The sequence below is a fragment of the Octopus sinensis genome, linkage group LG6 (assembly GCF_006345805.1).
Source record: "Octopus sinensis linkage group LG6, ASM634580v1, whole genome shotgun sequence".
NCBI lineage: Eukaryota > Metazoa > Mollusca > Cephalopoda > Octopoda > Octopodidae > Octopus > Octopus sinensis.
Genome location: NC_043002.1, coordinates 21,071,720 through 21,087,804, shown reverse-complemented (window position 1 = coordinate 21,087,804; position 16,085 = coordinate 21,071,720). Strand labels below are relative to the sequence as shown.

The 16,085-nt window shown below is 35.7% G+C and overlaps 1 protein-coding gene and 1 pseudogene across 1 annotated transcript in view; both read right to left on the bottom strand.

Moving 5' to 3' along the window:
- LOC115212913 (rho guanine nucleotide exchange factor 10) overlaps positions 1-16,085 on the bottom strand; it is a 186,827-nt gene that overhangs the window by 135,634 nt on the left and 35,108 nt on the right. Inside the window, exon 3 of the mRNA XM_029781733.2 lies at positions 4,356-5,123. Coding sequence (XP_029637593.1) covers positions 4,356-4,983 — 628 coding nt within the window. The 5' untranslated portion in view covers positions 4,984-5,123. The remainder of the gene's footprint in view (positions 1-4,355; positions 5,124-16,085) is intronic.
- On the bottom strand, positions 13,889-14,007 carry LOC115213614 (annotated as a pseudogene).

Below are 16,085 nucleotides of genomic sequence, written 5' to 3'. Positions count from 1 at the left end.
AGCAAAGGGGGTTGGCATGGGTGCCTGCCGTACGGTCGCATTGGAGTATTTTACGTGCCACGGCCACGAGTCGGATAGTGCTTTTTACGTACCACCAGACCAGGGATCCTGGCTGGTTCAATTCGATTTCGATTTCGCTTGCCCCAACATGTCTTCACAAGCAAAGGGGGTTTAATTAATTAATTTAATTGATAAATTTGACCCTTTATAATATATATACATATATATATATCTGTACTCATATATACACGCATATATGAGTACAGATATATATATATATTATAAAGGGTCAAATTTATCAATTAAATTAATTAATTAATCAATCAATTAATTAATAATTTTACCAAGTAGATCGCTACATTAAAATAACCTTTATAGGTAAAATTATACAAATATCTTATTATAATTAGAGGGCAATAATTATAACATAATTATAATTAGTGTTCAGCTAATTGCTTCACCACATACCGAATTTAGAAACAGGAGTTAAAAATTCCTTTTCTGTAGAAGAAAAAGAATTTTTATCTTCTATTTCTAAATTTGGTATGTGGTGAAGCAATTAGCTGAACTCTAATTATAATTATAATTATGGCTTCAAAACGAAAGGTGTTCTTCCATCAGGATAATGCTCGGCCACCTACAGTGGGGATGACATTCCAAAGGTTGGAGCAGTTTGAATGGGAAACGATGCCCCACCAACCATATTCGTTGGACATTGCCCCATCTGATTATCATTTATTCTGCAGTCTTCAAAATCATTTGGATGGTAAAAATATGAATTCTGTAGGCAAGGTCAGAACAGTACTGGAGGAATATTTTCCATTATGGACAAGGGAATTTTGGAAGAGGAGCCTTGCAAGTCTACCAAATAGATGGAAGAGCATTGTAGAAAATGAAGGAAATTATATTTTAGATTAAAAAAGAACTTTGTTTATCTTGATTTTGAAAAATAAAAGAAGTATAAAAAACCTGGATTATTTATGGGATGACCCAATATATGGTTCAACTTTACAGAAAACAAGAGACAAAGACAGCGAGGGGACAATAAGCAGGTGTATTAGTTTGGTGCTCAGAAAGAATGGAAAAGTTTTTGTTGTTTTGAGTTTATGCTCTTCAAAAGAAAGGGATGAGAGGAAAAGAATCGAGAGAACAGGCACAACTGTGTGGTAAGAAGCTTACTTCCCAACCACATGGTTCTAGGTTCAGTCCCACTGCATGGCACCTTGGGCAAGTGTCTTCTACAATAGTTTTGGGCCAACCAAAGACTTGTGAGTGGATTTGGCTGAAACAAGCCCTTCATACATGTGTGTGTATCTATATATATAAAATATATAAATTAGAGAGAAAAACCACTATTATGCAATTCAAACAATGATAGACATAAACCAAATCATAAATAAAAGATAAAATATATTTTAAAACAAATAACTAGATCACAAAAAGTACAAAGATGAATAAACAAAATATATTTTATTTTATTACTTATAATATTTTACTTATATTTTGTTTATTCATCTTTGTACTTTTTGTCATCTAGTTATTTGTTTTAAAATATATTTTATTTTTTATTTATGATTAGGTTTATGTCTATCATTGTTTGAATTGCATAATAGTGGTTTTTCTCAAATCTATATATTTTATATATTTATATTGTGAAATTTGATTTAATACTAAATTGAATTTTTCCCTGTAAGTTTGGACTTATACTCCTTATTTTTATTATTTTTATTTTTATCATTATTATTATTATTATTATTATTATTATTATTATTATTATTATATCATTATTATTATCATTATTATTATCAATTATTATTATTATTATTATTATTATTATCTTTTTTTTTTCTTCTTTCAAATTTGCTTCCATTTCTTACCAAGTGTCTTCCCGACTCCTAGGGCAAAGAAACTCATTGGTAGGCCATTAAACTAAACTCACTAGTTCGTTCATTTCTTTTTTTAAGTTAAATTAAAATACATGGGTAGTAATAGTTCTTTATTATTATTTTATAATATATTTATTATTATTATTATTATTATTATTATTATATATGTGTATATATATATACATATATATATATAGTGAGGGGAGCAGCAAAGGGACAAAGAAATAGGACCATGACAGGGATGAATGGGGAGACAGATAAATATTCAATGAGTTCTAAAATACAAACAAAAATAGAATAAACAAACAAATATATAAGAAATAGTTGGCAAAGAAAATGGAAAAATTAAACTGGTTTTAACTGGTTTTCTTGCTTAATATTTATTCTTCATTTCTTAGTTTTGTTTGAGGTCAATGAATTTTAAGTTACAAATGCATTTGATAATTTCTTGTCACTGTTGCTTTCGTTGTTGTTTGATTCTGGGTAAACCCAAGTCAGGCAAACCTACAATTAAAAGTATTCCACCCATGACCTTACTATTTACTTTTACTTAGGTTATGGAGTACATTGTGGAGACACATAGCTTAGTGGTAAAGATATTGGACTCATTATCATAAGATTGTGGTTTCGATTTCTGGACTAGGCAATATGTTGTGTTCTTGGGTAAAACACTTCATTTCGCAATGCCCCAGTTTGCTCAGCTGATAAAAAGAGGTAATCCTGAAATGGAAATGGACAGGAGTGGCTCTGTGGTAAGTAGCTTGCTTACCAACCACATGGTTCCGGGTTCAATCCTACTGCGTGGCACCTTGGGCAGGCCGACCAAAGCCTTGTGAATCTGAAAGAAGCCTATCATATATGTGCGTGTGTGTGTGTGTGTGTGTTTGTGTGTCTGTGTTTATCACCCCAACATCGCTTGACAACCGATGCAGGTGTGTTTATGTTCAGCAAAAGAGACCAATAGAATAAGTACTAGGCTTATAAAGATTAAGTCCTGGAGTTGATTTGCTCGACTAAAAGGCAGTGCTCCAGCATGGCCACAGTCAAATGACTGAAACAAGTAAGAGAGTAAAAGAGTAAAGGAGTCCATTTTCCATGCTGGCATGGGTTGGATGGTTTTACAGGAGCTGACCAACTGAAGGGCTGTTCGGGCTCCATGTCTGTTTTGGCATGGTTTCTACGGCTGGATGCCCTTCCTAATGCCAACCACTTTACAGAGTGTACTGGATGCTTTTACACAGCACAGGTAAGGGTGATTTTTGCGTGGCACCAGTACTTACAATCCCGCAAGATTAGGGATTCTCAGCTGGAGAGGGTTGCAAGGGATGAGCCTGTATGCAAGGGCAACCAAATTTTTACTTTGCTTGACATGTCCTTTCAAGCACAGCAAACCTCCAGGAATTTCGGTCTCCTGTCATTCTCTCTGTGAGTCCCAGCATTTGTAAATCCTTTCTCAGCCCTTTGTCCCAAAGTTCCTATATCACCATTATGTCAACATATTCCCATTATATTCCCATTATTGCCATTATATTATCATCATATTACAATTATATTAGCATTATATTATTATTATTATTATTATTATTATTATTATTACAGAATCATTATACTATTATTATTATTATATTTACATTATATTACCAATATTTTCTTATTATATTACCATTATATAGACATCTCTGGAACAACCCTCAGGTGAGATGGCAAGACACTCAAAGCCTTGAAGGAATAGGTCAATCTGCAACCTATGAAAACCCAGATCAAGAGGATGAAATAGGGTCAGCTGAGACAGACCTCAGTAACCTATTTCCAAAATTATGAAGCAAACCTTCTGATAGACAACCCAAGAGAGATAGAAGCATGGCAAACCAAAAACAACATTGAGAAGGTCTATAGAAACTGAAGTAATGTTAGGCAGCTGTAATGTTAGGAGAACTGTAATCCATTGCCAAAGAGCAAAGTGAATAGAGATGTCTTAGCTGTGTTCTATGCTCTACAAGGAATCAAAGGAATTAAGAAGAGGAATATTCTTTTCTACTGTAGGCACAAGGCCCAACATTTTGGGGGAAGGGGACAGTCAATTAGACTGTCCCCAGTATGCAACTGGTACTTGATTTATTGACCCTGAAAGGATAAAAGGCAAAGTTGACCTCAGCGGAATTTGAACTCACAAAGTAAAGACAGACAAAATACTGCTAAGCATTTCGCCCAACTTGCTAACATTTCTGCCAGCGCACCGTCTTTAAGAAGAAGAATATTAGTTTCAAATTTTAGCACAAGGCCAAGAAGTTCAGGAGAGTGGGGCAAGTTGATTACATTGACTCCAGTGCTTGACAGGTACTTATTTTATCAGCCCTGAAAGGATGAAAGGCAAAGTTGACCTCAGTGGAATTGTGAAGAAGAAAAAGAATATTAGTATTCGTTATCATTATACCATCATTAAAAAAACAATAAAATCAAACCACTCACCTGATCGTCTGAAAATATTCCATTTCTTATTCTGCTTCCTTCTCCTAAAAATCCTTCTCCGTAAATTTCCATTCTGTTTCTCTGGAGTTAGGCTAGAAGGCTGTTTACTTTTTATGCTCAAAGTTTCGTACAAATTCTCTGTCTGAATACTAACAACATCATTATCCAACAGTGGCTGTAAACTTAATGCTTCTCCAGAAGTATTGTAAAAACCTTTGCCATCGTAATCGTAATCTGAATTTGTGTTCTGCACACCTGTAGTATTCAGACAAGCGCTTTCACTTTGGCTATGTTTCAGAGGAGGTGATGTGTATAGTTGTCTGTCACAGAGAATTGGTACTGCATAAATGCCTTCTTCCTCCTGATCGGCTGTTTCATATTCAGTCTGAACACTGGTGAAACATTCTGAAGGCTGTGAATCAATGTTATCATTATCAGAAAAGCCTGCTAAAGCCAGTGAACCAGGATCTTCACAGGAATTAGAAAGAGCGGCATCACAAAGAGCGTTACATTCTTGATAACGAGCAGGGATGCTGTCATATAAATCCATGTCATGCCACTCTGTTAGGGAAGGATTTTTGGAAGCTGAAGCAGAATCAACTGAAACTGTGTCACCATTTTCCTCCATGTTTGCATCACTATTCTTCTTGTCTTCTTTGAATCAAATGAATGACATTAACAGAGACAAGAATGGTAAGAGTAGTAGAATCAGTTTCTGGTGGCAACCCATATTTTTTATGTAGTTTTGGGTTGGTTTTGGTTTGTTTTCTGGTAAATAAAAATAAAGAATAAAATCATTAAAAAATTTAATAAGAATACAAGTGCAAGCATGGCTATATGGTTAAGAAACTGGCTTTGCAACCATGTGGTTTTAGGTTCAATTCCAACAGTGCAGCACCTTGGGCAAGAGTCTACAACTATAGTCCCAGACTAACTAGCACCTCGTGAATGAATTTGGTAAATGGAAGCAGAGTGTAAATCCATCATATCTATATCTGTCTATATAATATATATATCATTACTTAAAATATTTCAGTTTGATTTGGCATGGGGCTGGACCAAACTGTTTTAAATTATAATCAGTATAATTCCTATTAAATGTGTTGCCTCTTTTGTTTGTCCACTCGCTCATGTGTTTATATACATAGGTATGTCATTCTCTCTTTTACTCTTTTACTCTTTTACCTGTTTCAGTCATTTGACTGTCGCCATGCTGGAGCACCGCCTTTAGTCAAGCAAATCAACCCCAGGACTTATTTTTTGTAAGCCTAGTACTTAATCTATCGGTCTCTTTTGCTGAACTGCTAAGTTACAGGAATGTAAACACACCAGCATCAGCTGTCAAGCAATGTTGGGGCGGGGGCAAACACAGACACACACACACACACATATATATATACATATACATATATATGACGGGCTTCTTTCAGTCTCCGTCTACCAAATCCACTCACAAGGCTTTGGTCAGCCTGAGGCTATAGAAGAAGACACTTGCCCAAGGGGCCACACAGTGGGACTGAACCCGGAACGATGTGGTTGGTAAGCAAGCTACTTACCACACAGCCACTCCTGCACCTAATCAATTAGTATCTTTTCAGTCATTGGACTGTGGCCATGCTGGGACACTGCCTTTAATGGTTTAGTCAAACAAATTGACCCCAGTGCTTAATTTTTTTAATATGGCTCTGATTCTATCGGCCTCTGCCAAATTACTAAGTTATGGGGATGTAAACAAACCAAGACCAGTTATCAAGCAGTGGTGGGAGAGACAAACTTAAACCCAAAATGCATACACTCTCACATATACATATATATGTAATTAGTTTCCACTCCGTATCTGTCTACCAAATCCACTCACAAAGCATCGGTCAGTCCTGGGATTTAGCAGAAAACACTTGCCAGAGGTGCCACTGAGTGGGACTGAACCTGAAACCACATGATCGCAAAGTGAACTTATTAAACATTCAGCCATAATTAATTAATATTATAGCTGTTAATTCATGTATTGCTTAACGTTCCAAGTTCAAATTCTGCTAAGATGTTCATTTTGCTTTTCATTCTTCTGAGGTTGGTTCCTGAGTAGGCACAATTTGAAACATGATCATCATCATCCTTTTAACATCTAAGATAGTGAGCTGGCAGAATCATTAGCGCACTGGACAAAATGCTTAGCTGCATTTCATCTGTCTTTAAATTCTGAGTTCAAATTCCACCAGGGTCGACTTTGCCTTTTCATCCTTTTTAGGGATGATAAAATAAGTACCAGTTGAACTTTGGGGTCAAAGTAATCAACTTACCCTTCCTGTGAAATTGCTGGCCTTATGCCAAAATATAAAACCTTACTATTATTACTATTATTATTATTATTATTATTATTATTATTATTATTATTAAATTATTATTATTATTATTATTATTATTATTATTATCATTATAACTGAGGGAGAGAGCAGTGCACACCATCAAAGTGACACTGGGGTAAAATATATAAAGCCCAGTATACCCATCATTACTACCCGTCTGATAAGGGTACACCAGGCACATGCATCACAACAATATGTGCATGACATGGTGATCTCATATCAAGATAAACAGCACATGACCTTGCAAGTGGGGCCCAGTTAGAATTTTTATCAGATCAAGTGGTCCATCCCTCTCAAAAGATCCCTGGACAAGGTTTGTTTAAGGATGATGAACAAAACACCCATATTTCCAGAGGTGAATTATCTAAACCCCAAAGAATTCCTCTCAACACAGAGCTATGATGTTCCCCCACTACTTCTGCTCATGATTGGAGATGCACATATCAGCCACCAAGGGATACGCTCAGCTGGTTATGGTCAAATAATTGTATTGAGCAGAATATTTGCTGTAGTCTATCTTTTATACCAAGACAAATTAATGTACATGTTAACACTTCCAATCAGTCAAGATCAGAAGCCACAAGAGCCACTGTCTGGTACAGCATCAGGGCATTTGTTGTTGTTGTTGATATTATTATTAATATTATTATTATTATTATTATTATCAATTATCATAGTAGTAGAGGTAGCAGGAAGCAATTTCAGCCAACAATTCAATTCCAGTAAACTCCAGTTCTTGACTATTTCTTAGGTTATTGACTCTGGAAGGATAAAAATTCATTTGATCTTCATGGGATCTGAACTCAGAAATAATATGGACATTAAAACTAACAATAATAATAATAATACTTTCTACTCTAGGCACAAGGCCTAAAAGTTGGTGGGAAAGGGGCCAGTCAATTACATCAATCCCCAAAAAGATGAAATGCAAAGTCAACCCTGGTAGTATTTGAACTCAGAACATAAGGACAGACGAAATACCACTAAGCATTTCACCTGGTGTGCTAACAATTCTGCCACCTCACCCCCTTTACTAATGATGATTCATAACATAATCCACATGACCTCAGAGTTAATGGGTGTGTTACAGTTAATTTAATGGATACCTAGCACTTGACTGCTACTTCTTTTATCAACCCCAACAAAGACGAAAGGAAACTTTAACCTAGGCACAATTTGAACTCTAAAGGATAAAGCTTTATCTCTTTATATTCTCAGTTCAAATCCTGCCAAAGTTAATTTAATTTTCGTCCCTCCAAGAGTGATAAAATAATTACAGGGGATGATTAAAGTTGACTAAGTTGGTTGAATTGCTTCCTATAGTGGGTCGGCAGTGATAAAAACAATGTTAAATGATGGCAGGGTTTTAAGTAAACGTGTAAAAGGGAAGTAACTAGACACTGGAAGACAAAATACAGCATAGAAAAGTATTTTGGAAATTGACAAACACAGAAATAAGAATGTAAACAAAGGAGGAAGGCTTGAGATAATTATAAGTGGGTGTGGCCTGTTTTATATCAGTGTTTATAATAAGAAAACTGGGTCAGCAAATAGACCCCAAAATAATAATAACAATAATAATAATGATAATAATAATAATAATAATAATAATAATAATAATAATAATAGTAATAGTAATAGTAATAATAATAATAATAATAATAATAATAATAATAATAATGATAATAATAACAATAATAACATCAATAATAATAATAATAATTTTTTTCTATTTTTAGATACAAGACTTGTAATTTTGAGGGGAAGGGGGTAATTGATATCATCAACCTCAGTACTTAATTGATGCATAATTTTTTCAACCCTGAAGGAATGAAAGATAAAGCTGACCTCAGTGGATGCTGGTATTATTATTATTCCTCGTTTTATAGCTTTCTTGGACTACCAGAAGTGGGTGATGCTTGAAATCATATCCTTATATGTTTGCTTACAAAGAGTCGTGGAGATATTGGTGTATGATGGTCACGAGGTTGTTTACTCGTTATATATATTTCTGTATTGCCGACAAGAGGCTAAACATAGAGAAGACAAACAAGGACAGATAAAGGGATTAAGTCGATTACATTGACCCCAGTGTGTAACTGGTACTTAATTTATCGACCCTGAAAGGATGAAAGGTAAAGTCGACCTCGGCGGAATTAGAACTCAGAACGTAACGGCAGACAAAATACTGCTACGTATTTTGCCCGGCATGCTAACGTTTCTGCCAGCTCACCGCCTTCTTGTTATATACACAGCACAACAGTGGTGCCCCAGCATAACCACACCTTTAAAGCTAAAACACTTAAAAGAATAAATGAATAGGCCCAGGCATGGCTGTGGGATAAGAAGCTTGCTTTTCAATTACATGGTTCCAGGTTCAGTGCTTTCTATTAAAGTCACGAGCCAACCAATGCCTCGTGAGTGGATTTGGTAGATTGAAACTGAAGAAGCTTAGGCACATAAAAAGCACCATTCATGCATGGTTGATGCCAGTATCGCCTGACTGGCCCTCATGCCAGTGGCTCATAAAAAGCACCCACTACACTCTAGGAGTGATTGGCGTTAGGAATGGCATCCAGCTGTAGAAACTTTGATAGATCAGATTGGAGCCTGGTGCAGCCTTCTGGCTTACTAGACCTCAGTCAAACCATCCAACCCATGCCAGCATGGAAAGCAGACGTTAAACAGCAATCATGATGATGATGATATATATATATATATTATTTCGAATTTGTGTGAATGTGTATAGAATAATATATAAATAAATTTAAAACATAGTCTGGTTTTCACATTTTTTATTATGGTATTTCAACAAAATTAGCGCTTTCATACATAGTGTACTCATCAGATTTCAAATGTGTTTAACTAACAGTTGAGTTCTTGACATGGTCAGCCCCATCCTCAAAGACAATACATTCCTTTTCAATGGAAAAAACTACCTCCAAATTTAAGGCACAGCTATAGGGACGCAATTTGCTCCAGTTTTGGCAAACTCACAATTGGGATACTAGGAACAAAACCTATATAAAAAGATTGAAGACAACTATGGCTTGACTTTTAAAAGACATATAGAGGGCACATGGAAAAGTTACTTCGATGTTTGTTTCCTACTTCGGACCAAATCCCTAGAAAATCTGTAAGAATTCAGCACCCTCCTCAGTAATCTACACCCTAGTCTTAAATTCACAAGAGAAATGAGCAACACACAATTACCATTTCTTGACATAATGGTAATTAAAAACAACACCACAATCACAACTGATATTTATTGCAAAAGCACAGATACACACCACTACCTAAATTTCAAATTATGCCATCCAGCACACACAAAACGCAATATCCCATACTGTCTAGCCAGGAAAATTTGTACTATAATTGATGATCCAAATACCAGAAACGCATGACTTATAGAACTGAAAGGATTTCTGCTCAAACTAAATTACCCTCTCCTACTTATAGAAAAAAAGCATACAATGAGCAAAAGAGAAACCTGCAGAACAACTTAGAGCAACATAGAAAAGACAAACTCATCAAAGGAACACAATAACATCTCTAGTAACACACAATCCGCATCACCAAAACATTTTTAACATCATCAAAACAAATTTGCCAATCATAAAAACAAAGTGAAAAATTAAAAAAACATATCTAGGAGTGGCTGTGTGGTAAGTAGCTTGCTTACCAACCACATGTTTCCGGGTTCAGTCCCACTGCATGGCACCTTGAGCAAGTCTCTTCTACTATAACCTCGGGTCGACCAAAGCCGTGTGAGTGGATTTGGTAGACAGAAACTGAAAGAAGCCTGTCATATATACATATATATATATGTATGTGTGTATATATGTTTGTGTGTGCGTGTTTGTGTATCTGTGTTTGTCCCCAACATTGCTTGACAACCGATGGTGGTGTGTTTACGTCCCCGTAACTTAGCAGTTTGGCAAAAGAGACCAGTAGAATAAGTTTTGGGGTCGATTTGCTCAACTAAAGACGGTGCTCCAGCATGGCCACAGTCAAAGGACTGAAACAAGTAAAAGAGTAAAAGAGTAATCAAACACTTATCTTAAGCAAAAGGCAACCTCATAACCTAAAGAAAGTATTAACAAAAGCAAAATTCAACATAAACAAACAGGATATAACATTCAAAGTATCGAAGTGTAATGATAACATATGTGAAACATGTCAATACATGCATACGAGTAGATCCATTAGAACAAAAAATGGACAGATTTTTGCAAATACAGATATGAACTGCAAAAGCAGAAATTTCATCTACTGCATTAAATGCCCAAATTACAAGGAATAATATATAGGAGAGACAGGGAATGCATTATCAGAATGCTCATGAGTCCACAAACAACAAATCCAGAACACCAATGTTCACCAAATTCCACTGAGCAAACATTTAGAGAAAACATTTTTAATTTTTCCTTTCCACAAACTACATAACTCAAGTGAGGTTGGAAGAAAGATAATAAGGAAAACGGTTTATTAAAATGTTCGAACCTATTCTGAAAGGAAATAACAGGAATAATATAACAGTTAATGATGTGGATTAATAAATAAATAAAAGTTACAGAATATTGGTATGCCTGGCAAACCAGGATGTTTAAGTGCATGTGGATTGATCAAGAAGGTATTCTGAAAACTCAGTTGGTTGGAGCATTCTAAGAGGTACTAAAGTTAAGAACTCAACTGTCAGTTAAATGTATTTGTAATCTGAGGAGTATACTATGTATGAGAGCACTAATTTTGTTAAAATACCATAATAAAAAACGTGAAAATCAGACTATGTTTCAACTTTATTCAACTAATATGCATATAGGGAACATACTACTATCATGTTCTTAAGAATGAAATCAACCTCTCTGTCTATATATCTACCCTCTTTAAAATGTTGGCAAATGAAATAAGGATAAGAATGTGCATTGTCTGTTTAATTGGAAAATTCTATAAGTGGCTGAAGATTGCTCAACATTTTAAAACTGATGTAATACTTACAGTGTTTAATAAAATGAGGTAATTTAGTTCAAAAAATTTAGTTCAAAGACTATGTATTACTCATAAAATACAGTGTACATTTAAACACATAAGGAATCCACTCGTGGGATTCAACATGCTAGAAAGAACAGCTAGGTTCTATAACCACAAAATTAGTGATGATGATTGTGATGATGATGATGACTGTGATGGTTGTGATAATCATGATGATGATGATGATGACGACAACGATGATTATGATATATATCATTTGCCATGCCTACAGGTGTCACCAATTATGGATCCCCTCCATGCCAAAGATGTGTAGTTTTCTGCTGTCTTCCATCAGATTATTTACAGTATACTCTGTTAATAACCTGATTTTTTAACTTGCCCCTCGAGGCACAGGGCCTATTTAACCACCAGACAAGGGGGTTTGGTTTGCATCACATACAGTGGTGAACCTGGGTGACACATGTCTATGGCCCAACCCTTCTTTAAGTTTGGTATGTCTTAGCCAAAGAACTACTTTCTGTTATTGTGTCCTTTGACTGATATTACTGCCCTGGGTCTGAGTTGACCTGGGAAGAGAGATGACATCTCCATACTTTACAGAAAAATTCCTGAACTTTTGAGCCGAAGCCTCACCACAGGATGCAATTTACTGTCATTATGAGGGTGTATATGTTTATGTTTGTGTGTGTGTATGTGTGTATGTGTGTGTGTGTGTGCGTGTGTGCATTTTTGCATATGTATGTGTAGCCATATATATTTATCCATACATAAATATATATGTGTGTGTGTGTGTATGTGTGTGTATGTGTGTGTATGTGTGCGTGTGTGTGTGTGTGTATGTATGTATGTATATATGTATGTATATAAATATATGTATGTATGTATACATATACACCTATATACATACATAGATGTATACACATACACACACATCTACATATATATATATATATATATATATATATAGTATATATATACATATGTATATATATACACTCACACATGCACATAGACATACACAAATATATGCGCTTGTATATGATACATGCGAGTATGAATGTGAGTATGTAAATATATATATATGTGTGTGTGTGTGTATGCATGTATCCACACATGTATGTACGTATTTATAAATGTATGAGTATGAATTAAAAGGAAAAAGATAAAGTGAAAAAGAAAGAGATAACAAAGAAAGATGTCTGAAATAGGAAAAGATACAGATTACATGCAATTTAATAAAGAGGAGGATGTAATTAAATGGAGAGAAAGGTTACATAAAGGTCACAAGGTCAGCAACCAAATTATAACCAGGCAGTGGTTTGTGAGGGGTTAAAGAATGAGGTCTGAGTATTTGTAGGGCAAGGTGAGGGCAAAAATATTATTTGTTGTCATGGTAATCATAGTAGTTAAAGTAGTGTCTGTTGTTTGTTGTTGTACCAGGTCAGTGCTGAATGAGCAGAGCTATGATCAAAGACACCCCAGCTGTGACCAACATGTCAATTACTTACATGTAGTGTTTAGAGAACAGTATTATATACTGCTGTGGTTCTCAAATGGGGTCCATATGGCCCCTGAGGGTCTATATAAGATTTTGGGGTGTCTACGTAACAAAATGGTAAATTGGAGATCTGCAAAAATATTTTAAGGACCCCTGAAAAAATTTTGCTTTAAATGTATGTATTGGTATGTATTGCAAGAAACAGCTAGGTTTCTTTCTCAAACATTTTACCTAGTTCAACCTGCTCAAGTTGATGCTGGATAGCATTGGATAACATAATCCAATGTATCCTAATTATGCAGCGGCGAGCTGGTAGAATCGTTAGCACACCAGGCGAAATGCTTAGCGGTATTTCATGTCTTTACATTCTGAGTTCAAATTCGATGTAATCGACTTAATCCCTTTGTCTGTCCTTGTTTGTCCCCTCTATGTTTAGCCCCTTGTGGGCAATAAAGAAATAACAAACATACACACACACACACATGCATATATATATATATATATGATGGGCTTCTTTCAGTTTCCGTCTACCAAATCCACTCACAAGGCTTTGGTCGGCCTGAGGCTATAGTAGAAGACACTTGCCTAAGGTGCCACGAAGTGGGACTGAACATGGAACCATGTGGTTTGTAAGCAAGCTACTTACCCCACAGCCACTCCTATGCCTATGAATAGAAAGACGTTTACAGCACTCAGGTTTCGCAAGCGGTCACCCATCTAAGTACTAACTAGGCTTGACATTGCTTAACTTCGGTGATCGGATGAGAACCAGTGCTTTCAAAGTGATACGGCCGTAGATTATATTTATTTAGTAAGAGCTTCCAATTTGCAATATTTATTTCTCTATTATCAATTATCTTTTCTACTCTAGGCGCAAGGCCTGAAATTTTGGGGGAGTGGGGCAGTCAATTAGATTGACCCCAATATGCAACTGGTACTAATTTAATTGACTCCAGAAGGATGAAAGGCAATGTCGACCGTGATGGAATTTGGACTCAGAATATAACGGCCGACGAAATACCGCTAAGCATTTTGCCCAGCGTGCTAACGATTCTTCCATCTTGCTGCCCTTTCCAATTTGCAATATTGACTGGTTACTTTGGTTTATCAGAATTGAAGGTTTGAATGTGGAAGCATTTATAATGTGTTAAACAATAGATAGGCATAGGAGTGGCTGTGTGGTAAGTAGCTTGCTTACCAACCACATGGTTCCGGGTTCAGTCCCACTGTGTGGCATCTTGGGCAAGTGTCTTCTACTATAGCCTCAGGTTGACCAAAGCCTTTTGAGAGGATTTGGTAGACGGAAACTGAAAGAAGCCCATCGTATATATGTATATATATATATGTATGTGTGTGTATATACGTTTGTGTGTGTGTTTGTCCTCCCAACATTGCTTGATAACTGATGCCGGTGTCTTATGTCTCCGTAACTTAGCAGTTCAGCAAAAGAGACTGATAGAATAAATACTAGGAAGTCCTGGGGTCGATTAGCTCGACTAAAGGAGGTGCTCCAGCGTGGCCACAGTCAAATGACTGAAGCAAGTAAAAGAGTAAAAAGTAAAGAGATTATTTGAAGAAAAAACAAAAGGGAGAAAAGAGAAGAGAAGAGAAAGAAAGAAAGAGAAAAGAAGACAAACATAAACACGAAGGAGATAAAAAGGAACAAAAAAAAATGTTGAAAAACTAGTGGGATATTGAATATAGATAAAGCTGGGACTGAAGCTGTTATATGAGGAATTGTGTAACAAACTAGAATGAATGGTATTTAAATTTAAAATGTATTATTATAATAAAACTTGTTACACAGACAAGAGTTGGAAATTGGAGCTAGTGATGTTTACAATTATTAACTACCAGCAAAATGTCCCCTGTCCAATGGACAGCGCTGAGTTGTCAAACATTTAAACCAAATTTTCTCAAAACAACTTGTCCAACCGTCCCATAGGCCTCCCCTTTGAGAAACACTGATTTAATTTAAATTTGAGACACCAGCAAAAGAAGAAATAAAGATAGACTTTTTTTCTATTCCAAAGAAAAACGATTTTAATGCGCATACAAATGCACGTTCCCACGGCTTTAGCGATTGTATTCTCACCTGGAAATGATTTTTGTAATTTGTTCAAGACTTATGCACACCCTGATACTGTCGGTATCTACATATCAAATTTGAGCGCAATCAGATGGAGGATGCCCAAGATCCTAGAAGACACACACACAGACAGATAGAACGATTTTATATAATAGATGTGTAACAAACTAGAACAAATGGTATTTAAATTTAAAATGTATTATTATAATAAAACTTGTTACAGAGACAAGAGTTGGGAATTGGAGCTAGAGATGTTTACAATTATTAACTACCAGCAAAACGCCTCCCCCCCCCGTCCAATGGACGGTGCTGAGATGTCAAACATTTAAACCAAATTTTCTCAAAACAACTTGTCCGACTGTCCCATAGGCCTCCCCTTTGAGAAACACTGATTTAATTTAAATTTGAGACACCAGCAAAAGAAGAAATAAAGATAGACTTTTTTTCTATTCCAAAGGAAAACGATTTTAATGCGCGTACAAATGCACGTTCCCACGGCTTTATAGATCGCATTCTCACCTGGAATCAATTTTTGTCCTTTTTTCAAGATTTATACACGTCCTGATACCATCGGTATCTACAATCAAATTTGAGTGCAATCAGATGGAGGATGCCCGAGATCTTAGAAGACACACACACAGACAGACAGAACGGATTTTATATAATAGATGTGTAACAAACAAGAACGAATGGTATTTAAATTTAAAATGTATTATTATAATAAAGCTTGTTACACAAACAAGAGTTGGAAATTGGAGCTAGTGATGTTTACAATTATTAACTACAAG